General features: G+C 41.3%; 1 protein-coding gene across 6 annotated transcripts in view; it reads right to left on the bottom strand.

Annotated features, from left to right (window-relative positions):
• The window catches only part of LOC114047651 (major histocompatibility complex class I-related gene protein), a 33,835-nt gene extending 6,836 nt beyond the window's left edge, over positions 1-26,999 (bottom strand). For 2 of the 6 annotated variants that reach the window (XM_027868543.1, XM_027868544.1), the window contains exons 1-3: positions 26,855-26,999; positions 2,948-3,211; positions 1,618-1,893 (exon numbers count right to left, since the gene is read on the bottom strand). In XM_027868543.1, the coding sequence (XP_027724344.1) occupies positions 1,618-1,893; positions 2,948-3,211; positions 26,855-26,909 (595 nt within the window). In that variant the 5' untranslated portion in view covers positions 26,910-26,999. Of the gene's footprint in view, positions 1-752; positions 866-929; positions 1,485-1,617; positions 1,894-2,947; positions 3,212-26,854 lie in introns of those variants that run through there. The other 4 variants (XM_027868547.1, XM_027868548.1, XM_027868546.1 and 1 more) reach the window with 4 other exon arrangements.
• Between the last annotated feature and the right edge of the window lie 530 nt (positions 27,000-27,529).

Below are 27,529 nucleotides of genomic sequence, written 5' to 3'. Positions count from 1 at the left end.
CTCAAATGTTGAGCTAGCTCTGGCAATGTGTGCATCAACCTCATCATCTATGTACATATCTCTGGAAAGAATAATGCCAGAGTAAATGAAATCATCCACAGCATTCAGAATTCCTCCATTTGTTGTAACTGATGGTTCCACATATGGATAGTGTTGTGATGGTTGGTGGAGGGTCTCTGTTTTCTTAGTGTTAATTGTCAGGCAAAAATTAGCATAAGAAACATAGAATTTATCCATACTCTTGCATCTCAGCCTCGGAGGCTACACTGGATGCACAATCATCTGTGAACAAAAAGTCATGTACCAACTCTCCCTCTGCTTTAATCTTGGCTTGTAGCCTTTAGAGTTGAATAATTTGCCATCAGTGCTATAGCTGACCTTGATGCTGTTTTCATCCTTGTTGAAGGTTGAAATGCTTACATCCTCATTGAACATCGTAGAAAACATCATGTTAAAAAGCATGGGAGCAAGCGCACAGCCCTGCTTCACTCCACTGGTGACTGGGAAAGCTTGTGAGCATTGTCCACTATCTAGAACCTGGGCAAGCATGCTGTTATGAAACTGACGTACAATACCGATGAACTTCTTTGGGCAACTGAATTTTGCCATGATCTTCCACGAGCCCTCACAACTGACAATATCAAAGGCCTTCATTAGACTGACAAACATTGGGTACAGACCTCTGTTCTGCTCCTGGCATTTCCCCTGGGGTTGTTGAACAGCAAACACCATATTGACCATTCCTTGGCCCTTTCTGAGACCATACTGGCTCTCAGGTAGATGACCTTCTTCCAGAAGAAGCATCAGCCTATTAAGGAGGACTCTGTCAAGAATCTTGCTGTCAATGACTAAGAGAAGAACTCTCCTGGAATTGAGTCACACAGCTAGTAAGTGTCTGAGACCAGATTTGAAATCATGAAAATGAGTCTTCCTGACTCCAAGCCCAGTGCTCTACCCACTGCACCACCTAGCTTCCCTATTATAATTCTAAGTTACAAGGAGTTACTGATCTGTGTCCCTGAAGGAAGTTTCCACAGGGGAGTTCCCCATACAAATAAAATCACAAGCCCATAGTTTCCTCATCGTCAAAAGTAGAATCTACACATCGTTGGGAAACTTAAGTAAGATTTCCTTGGTGACTAAATGATACTTCAATGATCAGAAAAAATTAACTGCCTTCCAAAGGGTCTCCTTCCACGACTTGGAGATAATGGAAGAATTTGGTTCATTGTTTCTCTAAAGAGAAGGAAACAACCTACCTGAAGGATGACTCAGTCAGGATGAGAGGACTCTGATTCAGAACAGAAGTAAGTATTTATAGGAAGTGACAAATAATAGTGAAAGTCTGAAGGAAGTGAGGGGCGTTAGGAGTGAGTGTGAAGTAAGCTAGAGGAAGTTACAGAGGGGCCCTGGGTTTGAGTTCCAGACCTGCCACTGGCTGGTTATGCTGGGCGAGTCACCCCTCTGGCCCCAAGTTTCCTCATCTGTAAAGAAGAAATTATTATCACTTATACTATCTACCTCATAGGGCCATTATTTCTTTCAAAGCTCTATAAATATGCAAATTTTAAATCCAAGGGAAGGTAAAGGAAAACCAGTCTAATCTTCGTTCTTTACCTGTCCGTTGCAGGGTATCTTTTCCAAAATCCAGGAATTTCTTTAACCAGGCAATGCATTCTGTTTCCAGCCAATTCTTCTGATAACGTAACTCATTCTGGTTGGTCTCCCAGACCTGCTTAGTGAGTCTAGCCACATTATCCACAGCAATCCAGGACAGAGAGTCCTTATTGAAAACGATGAAATCCTTTCCATCATATGCATACTGGAGAAATCCTGTGGCACTACCATCCTCTAATAACTCACAGCCAATCATCCTCTGGTAGATGTGAAATCCTGAAATCCACAAGCGTAGTCAAGACTGGTGGAACATGAGAAAGGTAGTGCATGGCTGTAGTCTGAGGGGCATGGCTCAAGGGCTTCCCTGACCTATTGGAGGACTTATGGGACATACAACTCCCACCAATGAAAATATTAATTTATTCCTTTGGGTTAAGGTATTTTTTGGATGAGTAACCCTTGTTAAACCAAACAACAAAAAGTTATATATCATTAACTAGGATGAAAGCAACTAACATCTATATATATTATTTTAAAATTTGCATAGAAATTATCATCTGAAACCCCCATGACCTTGTGAGAGGCAGACTGGCATACAGATAAAAGTCCAGACATGAAGGCAGGAAGACTTGGGTTTAAGTCCTACCTTGGATGCTTTTGGTAGCTGTGTACCCCAAGGAGCTCTAGAATGATTAGGTACAGAAAAGTTGCAATGGTAGGAGTTTTTACACCAGGCATCCCATGCACCAATGAAATACTGATCAAGACACACAGGGGTAGCTAGGTGGCACAGTGATTAGAGCACTAGCCCCAGAGTCAGGAGGACCTGAGTTCAAATCTAGCCTCAGATACTTACTAGCTGTGTGACCCAGGGCAAGTCACTTAACCCTGATTGCCTCCGAAAACAAACAAACAACAACAAAAATGCCATCCAAGGTTTTGTCCTGCGCATTAATGGTCTTTCCCCTTGGTGATCTCCCTTCCACTATCACCTGCGCACAGATGATTCTCAGTCCTCTATCTTCAGTTCTTATTTCTTTCCTAAACCTCAGACCCATACCTGTCTGCCCATGAGGCTGCTTCACCTGGCTTACCTGTTAGCACCTCAAATGAGCTTATGTTTCTCCCCAAACATGCTTCTCCTTCTGACTTTACTTTTTCTCTCCATGGTCCCTTCATTCACTCAGTCTCCTATTTTTGAAATCTTGACGTTAGGTGGAAGTTTTCCTTTTCCCCACCTTGTATACCTAATCTGTAACTACACATCCCTGTGTGGCCACTGTTGGAGAATGCTCTCCCAGGGCTTAGGCATCATTTTTGCTCTACTCACCTCCAGTATGATTGTAATGATTCTGCAGGGCCCTCAGTTCTACTTTAAATGTCTGCTGCCAGCCCCTCAAAAGCTGAGTATATTTCTCCCAGTGATCAGATCCCAAGTTCTCTTCCATCCAATGGGCCTGGGGCATCTTCTGTCTTCTATCACTGTCATATGAAGTGATAGGATGAGAATCCACATAGCCAACTGAAACAAATTCAGGGATCCCTTGGCTGGAATCGGAGACCCCCAGGCGAAAATATCGCAGAGAGTGAGTCCCTGAAGGAGCAAAAAAGAGAGAGATGTTTTTATTTGTATTTTTCAATTAATCAGGCATTTTTTTTTTCCTTTCTCTCCCACCTTTCCCTCTGCACTGGAAAAAAGAAAAAGAAAAAAATGCTTGTAACAAATATACATAGTCTAAACAAATTCTCATGGCCATGTCAACAATGGGTGTCTTATTCTGCATATTTAGTCTGTCATTTCTCTGTCAGGAAGTGGGTAGCATTTATCATCTGTCCTGTGGAATCATGGTTGATCACTGTGTTGATCTTAAGTTCTTAAATCTTTCAAAGTTGTCTCCCTTTACACCGCTATTATTGTATATTGTTCTCCTGATTCTGCTCAATTCGTTCTGCATCAATTCATACAAGTATTCTTAGATTTCTCTGAAACTTTCTCTTTCATCATTTCTTATAACACAATAGTAATTCATTACATCTATGTACCATAATTTGTTTAGATATTCCCCAATTGATGGGTACCCCCTTAGTTTCCAGGTCTTTGCCACCACCAAAAAGAGCTAACAAATGTTTTTGTACATATAAGACCTTGACCTTTTCCTCTTTCTTTTATTTCTTTGGGATATAGATCTAGTAATGTTATTACTCCATCAAAGGTTGGGCATAATTTAGTACCTTTTTGTCATAGTTCCAAATTGCTTTTAATCAATTAATCATAGTCAAACATTTATTTTTTTCTTTTTTCTTTTTTTTTCCTTTAGGCAATTGGGGTTAAGTGACTTGCCCAAGGTCACCCAGTTAGTAAGTGTCAAGTGTTTGGTCTGAGGTCATATTTGAACTCAGGTCCTCCTGACTTCAGGGCTCTATCCACTGCGCCACCTCGCTGCCCCAGTCAAACATTTATTAGGCATGCATTATGTGCCTGGTACTATGCTAAGTGCTGGGGATATCAAACGAGGTAAAAGCCAGTGTCTGCCCTCAAGGACCTTACAATCTGGACCAATTTCACGGTTCTACCAATAGTGGATCAATATGCCCTTTTCACCTAAACCTCTTCAACATTTGTCATTTTCATTTTTTGTCAACTTTGCCAATCTGATTGGGAGATGCTTATTAAAAACAAAATATACTTAGAGTTGTAGATGATCTATTATCCATAAAATAGATTTTAATGTGATATCATCTAAAATTCCCTTACTTTTCCATCTATATTCATAAACCATAAAACTGAGGGATGAGAGACAATAATTTCAGGCACTGTTAGATTATTGTTAGATTGGAACCATGATTTCACTGGTTAAGGGAACATCCAGTGTGAAATCTATTGACACAAATGCCCAGCTCATCTGTAATGTATAGTCTTTGTAGCCTGAGACACAGAGAAATTAAATAACTTGCCCATGGTGACACAATGGATGTGTCAAAGGTGAGGCTTGAACCCAGGTCTTCCAGACAAAGACCAGAAGCTCTTATTCACCATGTTATACTGCCTCTTGGACTACAGATTGAGGCTAGAAAAAATTAAACAAACAAACAAAAACAAAAACAAACAAAAAAAACCAGAGCCAACTTTTGTCAGTAGCTTGTGGCATAATGCTGAAGACAGGAAGCCAAATCTCAGTCTGTGTCTCTGGCCCCCAGAATCCTCACCAGCTTCTGGCTGGTCTCAGAAGATCAAGAACCAACTCACTTCCTAAAAACAGAAGCAGGAAGAAGGAAGCAGGCATCTGCTAGCTATGAAGAAAGTTTTTTGGGATTTAGCTCAATGCAGCACCTAGCATAGGTTTTGAACCAAGATAAGCTTTTCTGTTCCCTTTTGTCCTCCAATTGATGGGGTACAGGCTCAAGCTGAGACCTTTGCCCTTCACCCCAAAAAGAATTTGGGTCCCATTGGTCTAGGGGACTTTCTTTGAACTCTCCTAGTTGATGGTGGAAGTCTACATTGCTTGCTTGAATCTATAATCCTATCAACTGGCCTTTACTTATCGTCTACACCCAATCTCCCAGCTCTTTGTTACTCTTAATTTAGTCCATCTCCCCATAGTCTGTGACCTCCTGGTCGCCTCTGGCCACTTCCCACTCTTAATCCTATGTAGACTCTGTTCTCCCTTGGCTAGGTCCAGGTCCCTGGCTTTCTGTTCACCCCAGTTTACTGGCCACTTCCGTCTAGATCCTCCTTAGACCCCTCCCTCAGTCACCCCAAACTACTTGGCCACTCCTAGATCCCTCCCACAGTCCTTTTGTATATAAGGTCCATTTTGTCTCCAGATTCCTTAAGAACCTAGCAAAGGGCTCAGATTCTTACAATCTAGCCAATAGCTCACAAATGTTCAGATTCCTTAAGAGTCTGGCCAATATGGTGGATCTTTAATAAACCTTGTCTTTGACTGGAAGAAGGTTTGGGTCGAATTCGTTTGGGCAGGACCCACGTGTCATGATTGTGGGGGTCCAGCACCCCTGAGACCCTAGACCTCAATATAATCACCTTTCACCTATCCCTCTTTCTTACCTTCTTCACTTCTCTATTCCTCTATGACTCCTATATTGTCAGATCCTCTTGCCATTTAAGACCTTTTCTCTTCTCCTATTCTTTCCCTCATGTCTTTCCCTTGTTTCCCCATATACCACAGTTATCCTAGTTCAGGTCTGCTTCACCTCTCACCTAAAGTATTTAAATAAATTGGTCTTTCAGCCTCCAGTACCTCCCTTTTAATCCATACTTCATCAAATGCCAGTGGAAATGTTGCAGTCTGAGAGGTTCAGAGACCCCTCAAAGACCAGGGTACAGGATGAGGTCATCTGGAATGCATTCACGGGCTCAAGCATGCTTTAAGTCAAGTTGGCAAAGATTTATTGTTACACTTTTCAGCGGGCAAAGGTTCTTAAGGAACCTGCAACCTTAAAGGGGTTCAGTTAAAGTTTATATAGGATAATCTGTAGTAAAACACGTGCCAAATATGCTAACAGGGTGATGCGGGGTGGGATTAGGGAGTGGTTTAGGAGTAGTTCGTTCTTAAAGGAACATGTGCTTTTGGCATCTCCTGCAAAGGTGTTTTACCCAGGGTTTACCAGGAAAAGCGCAGGGTGGGGGGGGGGGGGGGTTTTACAGGCAGGTGTGATTTTCAAGTCTGCTACATCACTAAATTAACTAACCGTCAGGGCCAACTGAGGGTTGTCCAGTCTGCCACCAATCAGTGTTTTGTTTCACAATAGATGTAGGGAGTAATCATATGTCTTAAGTCTAAAATATACATAATGAGGAGTCCAGGATGCAGATAATGAGGTAGAGAGTTGGTATAGATAGTCCAGTGGGTATGAATATCTTTATGACCCAGTACAAAGACAGTTTAAACTAATAATTCCTTCAGGTACAATTTGTAACTGCACCAGGGAGAGAGATAAGTGTGTTGCTGAGGCCCACTCATGAATAATTGCTAGACATAGTGTCCTTGGGCTGGGGAGAAACTGCCAGGGACAGTGTTTCTGAGGCTTGGGAGAAATATGGTCTTGGATTTGGGGTCCCAGTACAAGCACCCAAGCACCCCATCAATATCACTAAAATGTAGGTTCCCCAGGTCCGGAATATATTCCTTCCTCACCCCTGCTTCTTAGAATCTTTAGTTTCCTTCAAAGTTCATTTCAAATAACACTTCCCACAGGAAGCCTTTCCTGATCTTCCCTTCCCTGCTACTGCCTCCTCCTCTGACCCTATTATCTTATATTGATTCTATATATACATATGTGCACATATTGTCCCTCTCCCATAGAAGGTAAGCTTCAGATGGGCAAGGACTGGTTCATTTTTGGCTTTTTGTGAGGTGGTGAGAGGTGCTGGCACAACAGGAGAAATTGGTCAATCAGTAAGCATTTATTAAAAGCCTGCTATGTGCCAGGCACTGTGCCAAGTGCTAGGGCTATAAAGAGAGGCAAAAGATAGTCCTTGCCCTCAAGGAGCTCGGCTCACAAACTACTACAGGAGACAACAAGCAAACAAATATTTACAAATAAGCTATATACAGGATAAATAAAAAATAATTGAGAGAAAAGATGCTAGAATTAAGAAGGGTTAGGAAAGGCTTCCAATAGAAGCCTACAGACTGGCCCCCAACCCAGCACCCTGGCACATAGTAGGTCCTTAAATGTTTGTTGATTGAATAATTTGGTAAAATTTTAAAAATGACAAGTAGCCGTGTGCGTGTGTGTTTAAAGAAACAGCTTTACTTATGTTTGCAAACCCTGTTGTTTTACACTTATGCGAATGTGTGATCTCACTGCCTTGGACATTCCTTCTAAGAACACAAACTGAAATCCATCCGTGTCTGCTCATGCCGGGCACCTCTTATTCACATTCTCTCACAAGGCCACACAGAACTTCACTTTCCTGGCTTCCTCCTGATAGACCGAGGATACCACTGGTACGCTCAGACTGTCAGTCGGCCATCTCTTATCCTAGATGCCAGGACTGGCTCATCTTGTTTTTCCCTCACTTGTTTCTTCAATGGCATCTTTGGGTCCATTTCTCCTCTGACATCCCTCTCTTGTAAGCCTGCTTGTAGCCACTGTGAGCCTCCCCACTGCCCTCCAATACTCATTGCCAGTTCTCCTGAGACTATTGTGCTCCGGGTCTCACGGCCATACAACAATCCGTGACAACCCTTATGTGACATTTAAATACGCATGAAAAGTTAAATTCTGCTACAAATGGCTTGCTCCCTCTCCAGTAAGGCAGGCTAGCTAGAACAGGTCGATGCCATGTTTGCCAAGAGTCTGTAGATGCCCGACCAAGGGACTAATTGTGTGTAAATTTCTAAGTGGCTGATAGCCCAGGGGAGGCTTCCAGAAAATTAATAAGGCCTCTGTGAAATTTCCTTCTGATTGGAAAAGGACCATCTTGGGGGTTTTCTTGAAGGCAAGTATATTACGCAACTCTGCAGTGTTTTGTTGTTGTTATTGTTTTATCCCGAACCTTGAGAGGAAGGGGGAGAATAAGAGATCTAGAAGAAAAAGCAAGGCCTTTGCCCTGAGAAGATGTAAGCAAGAAGTTGTCAGGGATATTTTGCTAGAATGAAGATGGAAGCCTAAAGCACAAGAAAAGGCTGCAGAGTTTTCAATATAGATATAATTGGGCTAGCTAGCTAGGATCACTGAAAAATCCCAAACAAATGAAGAAAGATTCAGAGTGTGCTGGTTCTATCCAAAACTAGGAAGGGCTGGGACCAAACGGTACAAACTGGGGTGGGACCAAATGGTACAAACTAATCAGTGATTGAGACCAACTGAGGGTTCGTAAAAGCAGTGCCTATGTTTTAGTTATACCTGGGGTCCCAAAAGTCTTATGTTTAAAAATAGCTTTAATAATTTTTCTTTAAGCCTTTCAAGAATAGTCAATCAACCAACAAACATTTAATAACCATCTACTATGTGCCAGTCACTATGCTAGGTTCTGGGTATACAGGACAAAAGCAAAATGGTTCCTGCCCTCAAAGATCTTAAATTCTAATAGGAGCAGGGAGAAGGATGACAAGATTAATTAATTACTCAATACTCAAATGGATTTATGATCTCCTTGATTTGGGAGTTTCATCTAAGATGTAGATCCCAACCCATCCATGCTTGCAAATACTGTGATCTTTTTTGTCCACCTTCACCCAAAAGGGCATCATATGAAGTTTACCCAATGTGCAAGGGACCTCCCTCCCTCTCTCCCATCCCCATCACCAGGGTCCTTGTGGAGGACTTAGCCTGTCCACCTGTCGTCTCCCTGCTCATGACTATCTCCTTTTCTTATTAATACAATTCCTTTACTCCTATCGGGTCCCCCACTGGCTGTTGCAACAACACATCCACCATCACTATGGCCCTCTCCATTGCCCTCGATTTGATAACTGTATTTAGCACGTTGGAGATAAGGGTGCTCCCTACCATCTAACAAAAGGATAAGGAGAGGGACTAGATCTGTGACTTTACTGGTTGAGGGAACTCCCCAGTGAGGCAGCTCCTTCTACCAATGCAGCCTGGCTCTTTCCCAGCATTGTTTAGTCTTAGAGACCTGCTTCCAGTATTGAAAGGAACAGTGACTTGCCTAGGGTCACAAAGTTTGTATATGTCAGAGATGAGACTTGAATTCCCATCCTCCTTGCTTCGAGGCCAACGACAGTGTTAGAGTTGGACTCAGGAAGACTTGAGTTCAAATGCTGCCTCATACACTTACTAGCTTTGTGACCCCAGGCAAGTCACTTAACCTCTATCTGCCTCACTGGGTCAACCAGCATTTATTAAGTACCTACTATGTGTCTCTGTTTCCTCACTGGTAAAATGGGGATAATAATTGCACCTACCTCACAGGATTGTTGTGAGGATGAAATGAGATAACACATGGAAATTGCTTTGCAAACCTTACAGCACTATATAAATGCCAGCTATTATTATTATCTCCTAGGCTATACTGCTTCTCTGCCATACAGCAACACCAGTAAAAATGTTAATGCTGAAAAAGAAGAACCTTTGCTTTCATGGGGTGCTTTGGGTCAATAAAAGCCATGTTACAGCTTCCTGAAAGCCCTTTTCTCTTATTCAATCCTGGACCCAGCTCATTGTCCGTCTGTATAATTTATCCCACGTACATAGACTATTAAACAAGCTCTTTTGGTGTCCATCCTGATACATGTTGAAATCTGGGTGGTAGATAATCTTTATCCAACTGATCTTTCCTGTGTGGATAGAAAGTCCTTTAAGTAATCGATCAAAAGATATCACAGATAACCTTTGATATACCACAGATCTCTTCTAGGAGTTCTAGATTGATTCTTGGAATTCAAAGTTCTAGGGATTGATGCAATCAAACAGAAGCAGGTAGAGAACCTCACCATCCATTGGGAATCCCTTTTCAACCTGGACAATGTACTAGATCTTCTCTGTCATCATGATGAACGCCTTTGGTGAACATGCATTTTCCTGAGGGTCATCGAACAGTGTTGATACATGTTCCAAGGAATCTTGAAATATCTCAAAGTACAGGTAGGAGACATCACATAAAATAGTCTGTGAGGTAGCGTTTTGTTCTACCAAATTAAATGTCTTTTTCTTAATTAACAAGCAATAAATACTAGCGGGGTCTTATATTTTCTATATCTTTCAGCTGTGAAGTGGTTAAGCTTGGCCCATTGTCCGCAATGCTTGTGGAAGCCTGCTTATTTCACTTTTTTTTTTTTTAGGCAGTTGGGGTTAAGTGACTTGCCCTGGGTCACTAAGCTAGTGTCAAGTGTTTGGTCTAAGGCCAAATTTGAACTCAGGTCTTCCTGACTTTAGAGCCGGTGCTCTATCCACTGCACCACCTAGCTGTCCCGCCTGCTTGTTTAGAGAGCAGTTTTAGTTGTTGAATGATGAAGTTGGAAGCCATATGGCCAAGGGTTTAGAAGAGATTGAAAAGAGAGGAGGTGGAGGCAATGAGAGGAAAGAGTTTTTCAATCTATTTGTTTGAGAAAGGGAAGAAAGATATAGCTTGAGAGCTAGTGGGGATAAGAGGATCTAATAAAGGTCTTTTTTTTTAAAGGATGGGAGAGACTTGGGGGTATTTGTAGTCAGCAGGAAAGGTAGCGGTAGATGGGGAGAGATTGAAGGTAGAGGGGCAATCTGCTGGATAAAACAGGAGGGGATGGGATTAAGAATACATGTGGAGGGACTGGCTTTGGTCAGGAAAAGGGTTACTCACCTCTTCATCACAAAACAGAGTAAGGGAAGAGTTAGTGGAGGATGATACGAAAGGGTTGTGAGATTACAAGGGGGGAAAGAGGGAGCTTTCATCAGATGGCCTCAATTTTTTCAGCATGGTATGAGGTGAGCTCCTCTACTGAGGAGCAATGGTGGAAGGTGTGCTGTGGAAGATTTGAGGAGAGAAGAGAGGAATTGGCATAACCAGAGAAAGACAATTGCTGCAGTGGGAACTCTGTTGAGATTAAATAACACAAGTTTGTAGTATACCCAGTAAGAACTTTGCATGACTTATATCCAGCTTTGATCAGCTACATGTGAGAAGGAGTGGAGGAGGTGCGTGGTAAGAATAATCCAGGCGTGGGATTTGGCAAGGCACAATCAGACAAGGGGAGAACTGGTTTAGAGTTTAACTAGTTCGTTAAGGGATTGAGATTAGGAAGGTAGGAAAGTATAACCAGAGGCGATAGTCTGGAAAGGCACTGAGGAGTGAATGGAGAGCACGTTGAAGATGAGGAATCCACTTAGAAGAATTAAGGCATGATGGGAAGTTAGCATCAGACAAAGATCCAGAGAGTCCAAGGTCACCCAGGTAGTAAGTAAAAGAGCCTGAGTTGAACCTGGTTTCCCTGACTCAAGATCCATCACTTTTTCCACCGCACCACTTTGAAGGAAACCGGAGATGAGTAGGGTATTCAACATGCAAATTCATCAAACAGAAGAAAGATAAACAGGTTCAGATAGCAGCTGAAAAATGAAATGAATGTTTCCTTACGCCTATACGTGACTGTGAATGTGGGAGGATTTTTTTTTTTCATTTTAAAAGATCCTCTTACACTGTCTGAGAGACAGATTAAAAAAAAAAAGACCCTCTATGGGGAGAAGAATCTAAAACAAAATAATATAAGGAGGATAAGAATCAGGAGGAAGAAATGAATTAATATTTCAAGGATAAAATATTCCTTCATTAATAAAGTAATATTTTTGGTGGTAGGGTGAAAGTAGAGAAATTCCTCTCAGATAAGGAGAAGGAAAGGGGTAAAAAAGACTGATGACTTGAAAGATGTGGATGGCAAGTTTCCATCATATCTTCTTGCTTTGAGGTTTGTGAGAGAAAAGAGGAAGATAACTGAAGGAAGAGCAGGAGCTATGTCCTGCCAGTGGAAAAAGAATGTTCAGAGCATCACTGAGCAATCCCCTATAGCAGGGATGAAGGGAACAGAGGTTTGGCAAAGAACTTCATTTAGGGGCTTTGGACACTCAAGCAGGGGTTAGCTTCTGGTGACTGTTACCCACTAGTAGGAAGGAAGTAACTGAGACCTTGTAGGGAGCATGAATGAATGAAAAAGTATTTACACAATGCCTGCTATGTGCCAAGAATTGTGCTAAGCACTAAAGATACAAATACAGAATGTGGGCAGTCCCTGCCCCCAAGGAGCTTACATTCTAATGGGAACTTAACCTGAACCTTAACCTGTTCTGAACCTTTTTTGTGCTCGATGGATTTTACTGGTAGTCTGGTGAAACCTATGCATCCTTTTTTTGAATAATGTTTTCAAATGAATAAAATAAAATATGTGGGATTACAAAGAAACCAGTTATTGAAATACATTTATCAAAATAGTTTTTATAAGTTTGCAGACCCCAGGCTAAGAATTATAAAGGCTAAGAACTGTAACAGCAGGACTATAATATATTTGGCAGCTAGATGTAGAATAGGTAGAGTGTTGGGCCCGGAGTCAGGAAGACTCATCTTTCTGAGTTCAAATCTGGCCTCAGATACTTACTAGCCATATGACCCTTGGTAAGTCACTTCATCCTGTTTGCCTCATTTTCCTCCTTTGTAAAATGAGCTGGAGAAGGAAATGGCAAGCCACTCCAGTATCTTTGCTAAGAAAACCCCAAATGGGGTCATGAAGAGTCAGACACAACTGAAAAGTGACTAAACAACAAATACATATAGCGGAGTAGTGATGAGAGCAGAGAATTTTAGTAATAATAATCACAGAGATTATTAGTGAACAGTTGATTGTTCTAGGTTGTCACACAGGGCAATTGATTGTCCTCCCTTTTACAGATAGTATTGATTTGATTACTATCCCAGAGCCAGAAAAAGAGAAAGGTTGGGGTTGGGGAGAAAGATATGGTTGTAGCAGAACAGGTGGCAAGATGCCTGGATAGGACCTGGTTTCCTGTTGGGTAGATGGGGGGTTAGGTTTTGAAGCTTGGTCTAGGGCTTCCTACACATAGAATTTTCATTCACTCACCCACCCACCCATTCACCAATCAGGACAAGTCGATCCCAGGGCAGGGCTCCAAAGCATGGTTCTCTTCTTCCTGAAGAGGTGTTACGCATCTCTGAAGGACTTACCATGAAAAATGCCATCCATCTCCAGAGAAAGAACTGATGGAATCTGAATATAGATCGAAGCATGCTTTTTTTAGCTTTATTTTTCTTGGGTTTTTATTTTGGTCTATGTTTTCTTTTACAACATGACTAATATGGAGATATGTTTTATATGACTACACATGTATAACCTATATCAAATTGCTTGCCTTCTTAACGAGGGAAGGGGGGAAGGAAGGAGAGAATTTGGAACTCAGTTTTAAAAATGAAATGTTGATTGTGCAGTGACCAACTTTGATAGAAAACTCTTCTCAGCAATACACGGATCCAAGACAATTCCAAAAGACTCATGATGGAAAATGCTATCCACATCCAGAAAAAGAAGTATGGTGTCTGAATGCAGATTGAAGCATAGTATTTTCTCTCTCTCTCTTTTTTTTTTTTGTTTCTTCTTTCTCATGGCTTTTCCTTTTGGTTCTAATTCTTCTTTACAACATGACTAATGTAGAGATATGTTATCTGATATAACCTATATCAGATTGCATGCTATTTTGGGGAGAGGGGAATGGAGGGAGGGGAAAAATTTAGAACTCAAAATCTTGTAGAAGTGAATGTTGAGAACTAGAAACAAATAAATAAATTTTTAAAAAATTAATAAAATAAAAATGAATGTTGAAAACTGTTTTTACATGTAATTGGGGAAAAATAAAATGTTAAATTTAAAAAAGAGGTCTTATGGTAGAGCAGTGAGACCGGCTTATAGCAAGATCAATCAAGCCCTGGAATTAGAGGATCTGGGTTTGAATCCTGGCTCTGACATTTTCTACTCATGTGACTTTGGGTAAGTCATTTCACCCTTCTAAAGGCATATCCTCATCTGGAAAATGGATATCGTAATTCTTGTTATCAAGTCACAGAGTTGTTGATAACAAAATACTTTGGGTTTTTTCTCAATTCAATTTTATTTTATTTTCAGTTCCAAATTCTCCCTCCCCATCTTCTTCCTCTCCTCCACCCATCGAGAAAGCAAGAAAAACAAAACCTGTTATAAATATGTACAGTCAAGCAAAACAAATTCCTGCATTAGCCATGTCCTCCAAAAATATGATTCAATCTACACTCTGAGTTCATTGGCTTTCTACCGTAGGGAGGTATTATGTTTCATCAGGAGGCTTTTGGATTGATTCCATTGTGTTTATCAGAGTTCTTAAGTTGTTCAAAGATGATTATCTTTATAATATGGCTGTTATTGTATAAAATGTTCTCCTCATTCTGGTCACCTCACTTTGAATCAGTTCATACAAGTTTTCCCAGGTTTTATTAAACCATTCCCATCACCATTTTTTATAGCATAATAGCATTCCATCACATATATGTGCCATAACTTGTTCAGCCATTTCCCAATTGATGGGCACCCCCTCAGTTTCTAATTTTTCAATAAAGTCCTTTTAAGTAAAGACTCACATTTATAGAGTTACTGTACAGGGTTATTAACACTTAAAACTGTACTAAGGCTTTCAGGATTCTCTGTATAAATGTGAGTCATTACTTACAAAGTATTTTTATAGTGACTCTATAAATGAATAGTTATTATTATTATCATCTCAATCTCATCCCTCAACTCTTTCTTGTTCTCCCAGACTATCACTCCTCTGGCTCCGCTTACCTATTTAAGCCATCCCATAGCCAGCCATTTCAATGATGTGCTTGTCACCACAGTAGAATCTCTTATTCCTTGGCCTTTATGCTACTAGAGGGGTGTCTGCCCCGAGCATGTGAAGACTTCCATTGGCAGAATGGGCCAATGAGACCAATTTGTTCCCATGGCAGCTGTGGAGCACTTGGAGCTTGGCCAGACATTGAAGACACCAAGGTCATCCACTGCATCCTGGGCCATTGCCAATCATCTTGACTTTTGTCTTGTCACTGGTCTTTGATGACTCAGGAAGGGAGAGTGAGGCTCACAACTTTCTGCAACTTTTCCTCCCTTAAATCCCATTCATGTAGGAGTCAAGACATCACCCCATAATGTCATTGGTCTCTTTGAAAATGGACTATCAGCAACTTTTGCCTTGGTAACTCTCTAGACTCTGTCCACTACAGAGTGGATTTTAGTAGGGTCCTTTCCCTTGCTTAGTAATCCTTTCATTTGTCTCTGGCTGGTGCCTTTGCTTCATTGAGTTGGAGCTATTTTGAATCTTTTCTGTTCTCAAGGCCTTCTCACTTTGAGCAGACAATCTCATCTACAGGGATCATAGAATATTAGAGATGGCCCTACCTTAGAGGTCTTCTAGTCCAACTCTTTATGTTACAGATGGGGAAAATAAAGTCACAAGTTCTTAGATTTTGAACTTGCTTTGAAAAATGGTTTGCCTACAGCCAGACCAATAGTCAATGGAAACGCCTAGACTTGAACCGAGGTCCAATCCTGATTCTAAATCCAACACTCCATCTACTCTGCCATGATAACTATCAAATGAAATGAGGTGGCTGAATTAGATCATCTCCAAGGTTCTTTCTGGCACCAAATCCCATGATACTATAAACTCCTTTGTATTTTTAAAATAAATTTTATTGATGTTTTGGAGTTTTTTTCTATCATCTAAATTTCCCCTTGTATCCCCTTCCTGAGAGCCATCCTTTACAACAAAGAATTCTCCTTCTCCCCTTTCTACCTAAGAATCTCTTTTATCTTCATCTTCCTTCAACTTTTTCACTCCAGGCTCAGAATAACAAGTTATTCATCTTTGGCCAGGCTAATCCTTCCACCTATGTTTTGATCCTATCCCCTTACCTCTTCTGGGACCTTGTTCTGTTAATTATCCCTTTTCTCTCTTGTATCTTTAATCTCTTCCTTTCTACTGGCCCCTTCCCTACAAATATGCTCTGGTCTCCCCTATCCTAAAACAACAACAAATTCTTTCCCTCAGCTTTGTCAGCCACTCAAGCGAGGGTCCCTCTCCTTCTCTTCACTGTCAAATGTCCTTCAAAAGAGTCAGTCTCTTAGAGTTGGAAGGAATTTTAAAGGTTGAAGCAGTCTTGTCAGACTCGGCCTCCACTGAGAGTTTTTCTCTGTAGATCGGGGTTCTTAGCCTTTTTTTGTGTCATGGACCCCTTTGACAGTCTGGTGAAACACATTTATACACACACATATATATGGATGTGTATACATATATATAATGTATACACAAATATTATATGTATATGAAATATCCCTGACAGATGAAGTCATCCAGCCACTGCTTGGACATCTGTCGCATTCATTACAATTGAGCTTTCATTGTTCATAAAAGTAAAACTGAACCCAAGTCTTTATTTCTGTAACTTCCATACATTGGTATTGATTCTGTTCTCTGTAGGAAAAACACAGTGAATCTATAGCTTCTCCAACATGAGAGAATTTTGGTATCATAGAAAGAATGAATGCTGGATTTAAAGTAGGAGACGGGTTAGAATTCTAGTTCTGATACTAACTACGTGATTATGAGTAAGTCACAATCTCTGTGGGCCTCAGTTTTCTCACCTATAAAATGGGGATAATAGTCATTGGACAATTATGAGGAATGCCATTTTGTAACCCTGAAAGGGCTAAATAAAAGTTCTGGTGATGACAAGAGCCTTTCAAATATTTTAAGACAATTACCATGTCTCCCTGTCCTACACCCAAAGTCTTTTCTTTTTATTACTCTCAGTTCCTTCAATGAATCCTTATACAGCTTGCTCTCCAGATTTATCACTACCCTAACTACCTTCTTCTGAAATGGGCCTCAGTTTGTTATTGTTCCTCTTAGCAGGCATGGCTAAGAACTGAGCATCATACTCTCATGCCGCTAGAGACCTCCCTCCCAATGAACATCATTCCAGGCAACAGTCATTCCACTGCTTATGAATCTACCTCACCATGCTATCATCAGGCTTATCACTCTTCTCATCTTCTCCATAAGGATATTATGAGTGAGGGAGACTGCTAAAGGTTGTGCAGAAATCTGGATGCATGGAGCAGGTGCTTTGGTCATCTCCAAAGGAGCCAGGAGGGCTCACTTGAACATCACCTGATGTGTATTCTTGAGGAAGGAGGAAAAGCTTTAGATTTTTTTCCCCCACCAGTCAGCTGTCTTGAGGGGCTCATTCCCACTTTGAGTGACTGAAATTTCTAGAAGCCCACAAAGCCCCAAAGGAGACAGCCTGTAGTTGCACTGATGCTGACAGCTGACAACAAAGCAAAGGAGAGCCAGACCTCAGAAACGAAGTTTCAGAGACTGCCAACTCAGAGGAAGTTAGGATGCCCAGCATAGAGGGAAGTAAACAACTGGATTCCAAAGAGAAGTAAGCTTCTTCTCCACGGAAGTCCTAAAATTTATTGAGTAAGTGCTGATTGTGAATTTCAGGGGGGATGGTACTAAATTTTAGGGGGAAGGAGGCTCACTGTTAGTAGGGAGCTATTTCTATTTTCTGTGTGTGTTATTCCTGTTTTTAAAAAACTTGTCATTTTTTTCAATTTAATATTTTTATTTTTCCCAATTACATGCAAAAACATTTTTGGGGGGGCTAGGCAATGGGGTTAAGTGACTTGTCCAGGGTCACACAGCTAGTACGTGTTATGTGTCTGAGGTCAGATTTGAACTCAGGTCCTCCTGAATCCAGGGCCGGTTCTCTATCCACTGCGCCACCTAGCTACCCCCAGTAAAAACAATTTTTAACATTCATTTAAAAAACTTTTGAGTTCCAAATTTTCTCTCTCCCACCCCTCCCTCCTCCATTGAGAAAGCAAGCAATTCAATATAGGTTGTACATGTGCAGTCATGCAAAACATATTTTCATGAAAAACCTGTTCTTGTTAAATGTTTTGTTAATTTCAATGATTGCAGGGGAGCATGGAAGCATAGTCCTTAGAGAGAGAGACATGAGCCAAACTTAGATGTTCCCACGACATGAATCTCTAGGTGGGGGCTGAGTCATTGCTCAGAGAAACCTCCATGATTGAACGCCATCCATGTGTACTCAGAACAGAAATCCTTAGCCATAGGTTGCATATACTACTCTACATCATTTGTATAAACTACCATACTAGTAACCCTATCAAAAAAATAAATGAAATAATTTTGATAGTACTGGTAATTTAGTAGTTTGGTAATACTGTACTTTCTACTTCATCTCTACCTACTCACTCCATATTTGCAAACTGGTTTTTGTTCCCACCACTCTATTGAAACTGATTTTTTGAAAATTACCTGTAACCTCTTTCTTAATCACTAAATCCAATAACCTTTCTTTTTTTTCTTTTGAAACAAAGTGCTTTATTGCTGCTCTTAAAAAAAAAAAGTCACTGTCATTTCCCAAACACATCCACCATCCCTGAACCCCTCCCCCTCCAGCTCTCCCTTGGAACAAAGAAATCAACAGCCTTTTGTCAGCCCACGTTCTCCTCAATCTCTCTGCAGCCCTTAACTAAGTTGATCATGGACTCTTTCTTGAAATTCGTATCTCCAAAATTGGCTTTTATTATATTATCATCCTGGTTTTCTTCCTGCCTCTATCAGTGTTCTCTCATTTCCTTTTCCTCCCTGATCTCCAAATATTAATAGCAAGCATGTATAGAGTGCTATAAAGTTTGCAAAGAGCTTTACAAATATTATCTCATTTTAGCCTCTTGACAATTCTGAGAGGTAGATGTCATTATTATTATAGAGGAAGAACATGAGTTTGAGAGAGATCAAGTGAATTATTCAGGGTCATATAGCTAGTAAATGTCTGATGCTGGATTTGAATTCCAGGTACTCCATACTCTATCTACTTTGCCACCTACCAAATGTAAATATATCTCAAAATGCCTATCAAAATTATACCCACCTTTCAAAGCTTTCCTCAAATGTCCCCTCTTTCATGAAGGCTTCCCAGATAAGTTCCAAACAGATAGGATGCCTTATTCTGAACTCCTGTAGTACCTTTGAAATACATCTTTTAAGGCCATACACTACTTTGTACTATGCCTATTTGTGAGCTTGTCTCACCCCTCCCTTGTAAACTGTAAATTCCTGGAGGCTTGATCAGTGTGTCAAATTTATTTGAATTCCCCTCAGCTCTTAGTACAGAAGAGGTACAGTGATATACTGGTTCAATTGAGTAGAGTAGACTATGTGGTTGATTCTTACTGACTCTGCAGTAAGATTTCTGGAGGTAGGAGAGGAAAATTGATTTATAAAATGGCCAATATAGGAAGATCAACCAAGTATCTTGTTCTTGTCCAGAGTCAGATCCAGACCTGCTAGCATTCCCCTCAAACATGCCAGGTTTCTTCCTCCTCCACATCACAGGCCAAAGAATCCCATGATTACATAACTCATTATTGCACCGATTTAGTTATGCTGGAAAGCAATTCGTGTTCCCCTAAATACCTACACACAGTCAAGTGTTGGCCTAGGCAAAAATGTGAAGTGTGTAAACTTGGTCTTGGTACCCTTCAAACCAATCCTTTAGTTCTAGGTTTATTTCACCTGTAATAGATATCGTCAGCTCACACGTCCGTGTGTCCAGTGCCTTTGACTATTCAGGTACTCTGACAATGTTCTGTATTTTTTCTGCTTTCTTTCCACACCCTTACAGCTTTCCAGGAGGAGATAATGAGTGTAAATAAGAATAAATTGAATCCCAGTGAATATGTTATCCCCTACCATAAAAGCAAGCTTTATTTAGTGATTAAGATAACCATAATTCTAGATGGCTCCAAAAGACATAACTGAGAATTTCAGATATTATTGCCGGCCTGGGGAGGAATTATTTTGAATGAAAGTAATTGGTTTCTCCTCTGACCCCCAAACTTTGCAAGTTTCAGGTTGACCCTATTTTCTTAAGAAAAATTACTATAATACATTACATGTCCCATTGTTCTCTTAAAGGTTACCTAAACCCAATGACCTTTCCTCAGTCTTTATTCTAGAACAAAGACAGCAGTGTTAGGCAGGGGTTGTGGGTGGTGGGGTGGGGGGGTGGGGGGGAGATGACTAATGACTTACACTTGTATAGGGCCTTAGGTTTATAAAGCACTTTTACAGATTACAGCATTGAATTCCCACAATAGCCCTTTGAGGGAGATGGTATAACTTTTATTAACCCCATTTTACAGAAGAGGAAACAGAGAAAGTAAAATGACTTGCCTGCTTGTCATTCAACTAGTACATAGAAAAAGCAGGTCAAAGGATCATAGCTCTACAATTTAGAATTATGCCCAAAGGGCTATAAAACTGTGCATACCCTTTGATCCAGCAATACCGCTACTAGATCTATACCCCAAATGGATAAAAGAAAAAGGAAAAGGCCTATCAGTACAAAAATATTGACAGCAGTTCTTTTTGTGGTGGTAAAGAATTAGAAATTGAAGGAATGCCCATCAATTGGAGAATGGCTAATGGAATACTATTGTGCTATAAGAAATAATGAGCAGGATGCTCTCCAAAAAATCTGGCAAGACTTACATGAACTGATGCAAATTGAAATGAGCAGAACCAGGAGGAAGTTGTATATAGTAGCACAATATTGTAAGATGATCAACTATGAATGACTTAGCTATTCTCAGCAATACAATGATCCAAGACAATTCCAGAGGGCCTATGATGAGAAACACTATTCATCTCCAGAGAAAGAACTGATGGCATATGAATGCATTGAAGCATACTTTTTAAACTTTCTTTATTATTCTTGTGTTTTTTGGTCTGTGTTTTCTTTGGCAACATGGTTAATGTGGAAATGTTTTGGGTGACTACGCATGTATAATCTATATCAAATGGCTTACTTTCTCCAGGAGGGAAGAAAGGAGGGAAGGAGAGAATCTGGAACTCAAAATTTTTAAAAACAAATTTAAAAAATTTTTGTCTAAAGGTATTGAGAAAAAATTACATTTTAATTAAATTTTAAACAGGATCATTGCTCTAGAGGCTCAAAGGGACCTCAGAGCCCAGCTAATCTAACTCTCTCATTTTGCAGCTAAAGAGATACCAACCCCAGGTCTCCTAGCCAGCTCAATCAGTTAAGCAAGCAAGCCTTTACTAAGTGCCTTTGGCATTATGCTAGGCATTGGAGATAAAAAGTAAAAAATGAAACAGTCTTTGACGTCGAGAACCCCAACTCCAGTGCTCTTGCCGCTACACAGCAATACTATGTGTATAGCCGCAATATTCTGTGACAGATAGCTGTACAAACCAAAAATGGTAGTCATGTTTCTTTATCCTTCACCTGAAGCAAAAACTGCTTCCCGCTCACTACTAGAGATACCCAGAAGAGGACTGGAGTCTTTATAGGCCCAACCTCGTTTTGACCTCCTAAAATCTCTCAGAGAAGAGAGTGAGAGCATGGCCTAGGGACCTTAGAGAAGAAGGCTTCCTCTTTTCTTGTGTCTGATGAGTTCACCATCCTAAACCCAAATGTGTTCCCTCTGTGATTCTTTGAGACAAAAGAATGTGGTGAAAAGAAGTCTGGACTGGGAAGGAGACTTGAGTCCTAGCCCTACTTACGGCGCTAACTAGTGTAGGTCTTTGGACACTTTATTGAATTTCTCCGTGCCCTAAAACAGGAGAGTTAAACTGTACATATCCTTTGACCCAGTGTTATTACCTCTACTGAGTATATGCCCCTAACCAGTCAAAGATAGAAGAAAATAGCCCACAGAGACCAAAATCTTCATAGTATTGCTTTTCTGTGTGTGTGGTAGCATACCTGCCACCTGCTCCCCAAAAAGGAAGTAAGTGGCTGTCAGTTGGACAATAGGTGAACAAATTGTGGTATATGAGTTAATGGAATAATGTTGCACCATTGCAAATAACAAAAACAAGGAAGAAAGCTCACTGGAACCCGGCATAGAGTAAAGAAAGGAGAACTCGGAGAACAATAGTCATGAAAACCACAAGCATATGAAGGGAAAAAAAACAGTAAAAGACATCAGTGAGAAACATAGGTGATGGAAATACAGGGGAATCAAAGATTGTCATGGACCCTGTGATTCCACTGGGATAGGGCACTGTTAGAGAAGCTAATTACGAGTAGCTTATGGCTTTCTGGTCTTAGAGAGTTGCCTAAGGCATTAAGAGGATGATTTGCCCAGAGTTACACAGCCAGTGTGTGCCAGAGGCAAACTCAAACTGGGGTCTTCTTGGCTTTGAAGTCAGCTCCTTAGACACTAAGCCTTAACTACATATATTTAAGGAGAGGGCCTGGGGAAGAAATACTATCCTGGGGGAATTTCTTTTTCAAATGGACAGGCCTCCAAACACTGAAACAGATAAAGGTTTTCATAATGGCTAATAAGTAGTATCAAGTGTATAACATGTGTAATAATATAGTATATAATAAATAATACAGTATATAATTAATAGTGTAACAGGGGCCCATTTAAAAAAATGTTAATCTTTCTAATTCAGGAATGATTGCAGGTAGACAGATGGCAAACTCATCTTTTAGGAGGTAGTTTGTGACATCAGTCTAAGCCATGATAGAACAGTATCATTCATGACACATCTCTCCCTACCCCCCAAGGGAAATGTAAACTCTTTGAAGGCAGGAACTGACTCCCTATTTATATTCCCAGTGCTTGGCATGCTCCCTAATACATAATAGATGCTTGTTAATAAATTGATTATTGACCCATTGCAAATTCACTTTTCCATCCCCAAAGACTGTAATTGTATGAGGATGATCATAGTAATTAGCACTATGTCCTGCCTACTCTGTGCCAGGCACTGTGCTAAATACTTTACAAATATTTGATCTTCTTGACAACCCTGGGAGATAAGTACTATTGTTATCTCCATTTTATACTTGGGGAAACTGAGGCAAGCAGACTTGCCCAAGGTCACACAGCTAGTAAGTGTCTAAGGCTGGATTGGAAATCAGATCTTCCTGACTCCAGGCCCAGTACTCTATCCACTGATAGATCCTCCTAGGAGGTTGAATGACTTGCCCAAGGTCACACAACTAGTAAGTATCTGGGGCTGGATTTGAACTCAGGCCTTCTTGACTCCAGGCCAGAAGCTTTATCCACCACACCATCTGGCTGCTTCTTAGGATGACCTGTGACAGAGTAAACATACACCCATACTCTATACATACAGGGGAGAAAATTGCATGTATGCATACAGCCTGTTGATCTAGATTAACCAGCTGTGCATGGCTTTGTGCAACCTGAAACAAGGAAACAAGGTTAGCTGTGAAAAGTTTGACCCACTTTTCTTCATACAACATTCTGCAGGTACAAGGAATGACAGATGCCAGTTTGTCCGGGGGCTTTCTTCACAGACTGCCTAGCTCTCCCCTGGCTTACTCCCACTGCTCCCAAAGCTTGTTCTCACGGGGTGACACCTCCTCTCCCCATTACCTCTGCTACCAAAATCTTCCAAGCTCCCAATTAGACCAGCCCTGAAGAAAGCTGTTGAAGCAGATGAAGCCCATGTTGACAGCTCCTATCTATATCCCTTTCACCTGGCTTCCACACCATTCTCCTCTAGCCTTCTCACCTTCAAAGAGCCCACTGCCGCTGTGGGCCCTGCCTCCAACAGTGCAGTTTCTCCTGAAGGGCCCAGGCCATCCAGGCTCACTCTTTCTTCCTTCTCTAACCTACACTCCTCCTCCCCTACTTCCTGGACTTTTTTCTCCCCCTCCTATTCCTCCGCATCCTTCCAGCTTCCTGTTGTATGTCCTCTTTAAACTACTTGAGGGCAGGGATTATCATTCTTTTTTGTTCTGTTTGTATCTGGAGCATTTAGCACAGTGCCTGGCACATAGTAAAGCTTAATAAATATTTGTTGGCCTCACTTGCCACCCAAGACTCTGCCTCCGTTTCATCAAATGTGAAAATACAAATAGTAACATCACCTATCTCTCAGGGTGAATGCGAGGGTGAAATGAGCACAATGCTGGCACATGGTAGGCACCGTATAAATGCTTATTCCCTCCATCCCTTCCTTTATGTCTCCAACTATAAAGTAGATGATTCAAGAACCTAATGGTGAGCAATGTTTTTGAGAGGTCACATCCAGGGAACAAAGTCAAGACCTTCTAGCAACATTTCCCTTCAGTCATTGTTCGGTTGTTCAGTTGTGTCCAACACTTCATGGCACCATTTGGGGTTTTCTTGGCAGAGATACTAGAGTGGGTTGCCACTTCCTTTTCTAGCTCATTTTACATATGGGGAAACTGAGGCAAGCAGGATTATGTGACTTGCCCAGGGTCACATAGCTAATAAGTGTCTAAGACCAAATTTGAACTCATGAAGATGAGTCTTCCTGACTCCAGGCCTGGTACTCTACCCACTGAGCCACCTTTTGTTAATTAACTCTTTAGTGACTCTAATGGGAAATTTTAGGCTGGTGGAGAAGGTACTTTGGGCTGCTGTTCCCTTGTTCTATCTTCTTGCCTCCTGCCCACCTCTATGTAGAAGTAGCTCACGTTTAGATAGTACTTTGTGGTTTACAAAGCACTTTCCTCACAAGGACCCTGGGACCCAGGTAGGACAAATTTTACTGACTCCCATTTTAAGAATGAGGTGACAGGGGAATAAGCATTTATTAGTTACCCTACTATGTGCCAGGTACTGTGCTAAGTGCTTTATAAATATTATCTGAAGTAGGTGACATTATTATTCCCATTTTGCAGTTGAGGAAATTGAGGCAGATAGAGGGAAAATGACTTGCTCAGGGTCATACAGCTAGTAAGTGGCTAAGGTAGGATTTGAACTCAGATCTTCCTGACTCTAGGCCAAGCACTATATGCACTGTACCACTTAGCTGCCTTAAGGCATGAAGAAACTTTGACATGGGTTTGACCGTGGGCAAATCACTTATCTTCTCTGAATATCAGTAAATATCAGTCTAGTAAATATGGGAATGGAGATTCAAATCCAGATCTCTCCTGACTCCAAGTTCAGTCCTGCCTTTCCTGGGGAGTACCTACCCTGCCCACAGCTAATTTCCATCTTTAAGCTATAGGAAAGGTAATAAATGCAAGGAGATGAAGGAGCCCAGAATCCTTTGCTATCCCTGTCCACCCAGTCAAAGAGCTAATTTTCCTCACCACTAAATGCTGTTCAAAATTCTGCAGTTTAAAGAAGCAATTCAAAAGGCAATGAATAAATTCAGGAGACTAGCATCCTAGGCATGGCTCTGCCACTAATCAGTCTGAGGGAGTCGTTGCAATCCTATGGGCCTCAGTTTCTTCATCTGTAAAATATTTGGGAGAGACCAAATGACCTCCAAGTCTCCTTCTCGCTCTGAAATTCTCTTTCATGACCACAAATCTTAGCAATGAGAGGCAGTTTGACAAAGCGGAGAGTCTAGGCCTTGGAGTCAGGAAGACTGGGGGTTCAAACCCAGCCTCCGACACATACCAGCTATGTCATTGTGATGATGGAGAAGTCACGGATTCTTAGCACTCCCGTGAAACTCTCTAAGACTACACGAACAGATTACTTTGAGGTCAGTAACCAGGAAGGCAGTTTCCAAACTTGGAATTTCCTACAGGATTTTCCCTTGGAAATCACAGGCCCGGGCCATAAAAAAAAAAGTCAGCAAACGTGGAGAACTAACTCCCAACTTCTTGCCTGAGATCCTTAACACCAGTTTGAGAAGCAGTTAACTTTTTAGGGGCAAGCTCAAACTACCTTCCACATATTTGGAGCAAAGCATGGATACTTCTATGCTTCCTGGAATGTACTCCCTTCCCCTCATCTCTTCCAGAGAAAAAGGAAACAAATCTCTGCCTCCAAAACATTCTCGTTCCCTTTTGGTACAGACCTGTGATTTCCATTATCATAAGAAATGTCAGTGTGGAGTTGAGAAACTCCCTCCACCCATTCAAATCCCCCAACTCATCTGAACCTTGGAGTGTTGTAGTGTTGAAGGAGTTTCCCACAATCATCTAGCCCAGGGGTGGGGAACCCGAGGCCCTCTAGCTCCTCAAGTTCGACAAACTTCACAGAATTTGTATTCAGTCAAAGTCACTTAAGGACCTAAAGGGCCACATGTGGCTTCGAGGCTACAGGTTCCTCACCCCTGATCCTAGCCTGTGTGGGTCAAAGGCAGGACAGGACCTGGGTTTCTTGACGCTGAGGTCAGTCTTCCATCCACTTTAAAAATACTCTCTGCTGCCTCTCACAATGTTCCTAACCTCTCTGTATGTCCTAGTCTCCCCGTGTCCTTTGGTCTAAAATCCAGCTAAAAGTGAGGGGAAAATAATGAAGTGGGATGATTCTCCCTCCCCTAACCCCAAATGCCAGCTATACAACCAAGCCAGAAGGGAAGATACGAGAAGGAGCCAAGGGCAGGAAAGAAAAGCAGAAAGAAGGGAAGAAAAAGAAGCAAGGTGGGAGGGAGAAAGGTGCTGTGAAAGGCATTCTGGAGTGATTTTCACCCACTCGGAAGCAAAATGAAATTTAAATCCTCCCCCAAAAGAACTGAAAAACTGTTCTGTTCCCTCCTCAAACACTGGGTAAAACAAAAATACCCTTGCTTGGCACCGGCTAGCCAGCCCACGATTTCATCACATGTTTTGAGAAGAAAACTTATAGTTCCTGGACTGCCCATTCCAGAGCTAGAGGGGAGGTAGAGGGGTGAGGGAGAGCCTAACTTTTGGGGTACTCACTGGCATCGCCTCCTTGAGTGGCTGATGTCATGAGGAGATGAAGAAGGAAGATCATCTGAAGGGCTTAATTAACACTTTCTCTCTTCAGATCCTCCTGCCTTACTCCCAACTGGTTGTACCTCCTGAGATCTGACACTCCTCCACCTCCTTGGGGGAAATGACGAACTGAAATGTCTTCCAATAGAGAGGGACAGAAGTATTAAACGTCATCAGATGCTTGGCAGATTATAGAAACAAAAAAGTGAAACCTGACTAGCAGCTACCACTAGAATTACAGGAAGTGAAGAAACCCCCTAAATTCCAAGCCAAATTGAACATGATTTTGACTTTACTTCCCTCTCCTATATCACATGAGATTTCTGTGTCTTTTTCTAACATGTACCCCTCTTTCATCATCCTTAGAGCCTAAAGGTATATTTTAAAAAGATCTCTGCCTAAACTCTGCCTAGGAGTTATGGTATTCTTTCTCCTTTCCCACCACAACAGGATCCTAGCAGAAGAGCTCATGCAAATCATCCAACATTCTGAAAGAAGAAAGACAATATAAGAGATTCACAACCTATGGCATGAGTGTCAAAGAAAATGAAGGAAATTACTCCAAGTTGTACTCACTGCTTGACCAATTTCCCTTTTTCTTTTTGTTGTTGCTCAGTCATTTTCAGTCATGTCTAACTC

Source organism: Vombatus ursinus, unplaced genomic scaffold (assembly GCF_900497805.2).
Source record: "Vombatus ursinus unplaced genomic scaffold, bare-nosed wombat genome assembly UNPS02014789.1, whole genome shotgun sequence".
In the NCBI taxonomy this organism is placed as follows: domain Eukaryota; kingdom Metazoa; phylum Chordata; class Mammalia; order Diprotodontia; family Vombatidae; genus Vombatus; species Vombatus ursinus.
Note: the sequence above shows the minus strand (reverse complement) of the source record. Positions and strands in the feature narration are given on the sequence as shown.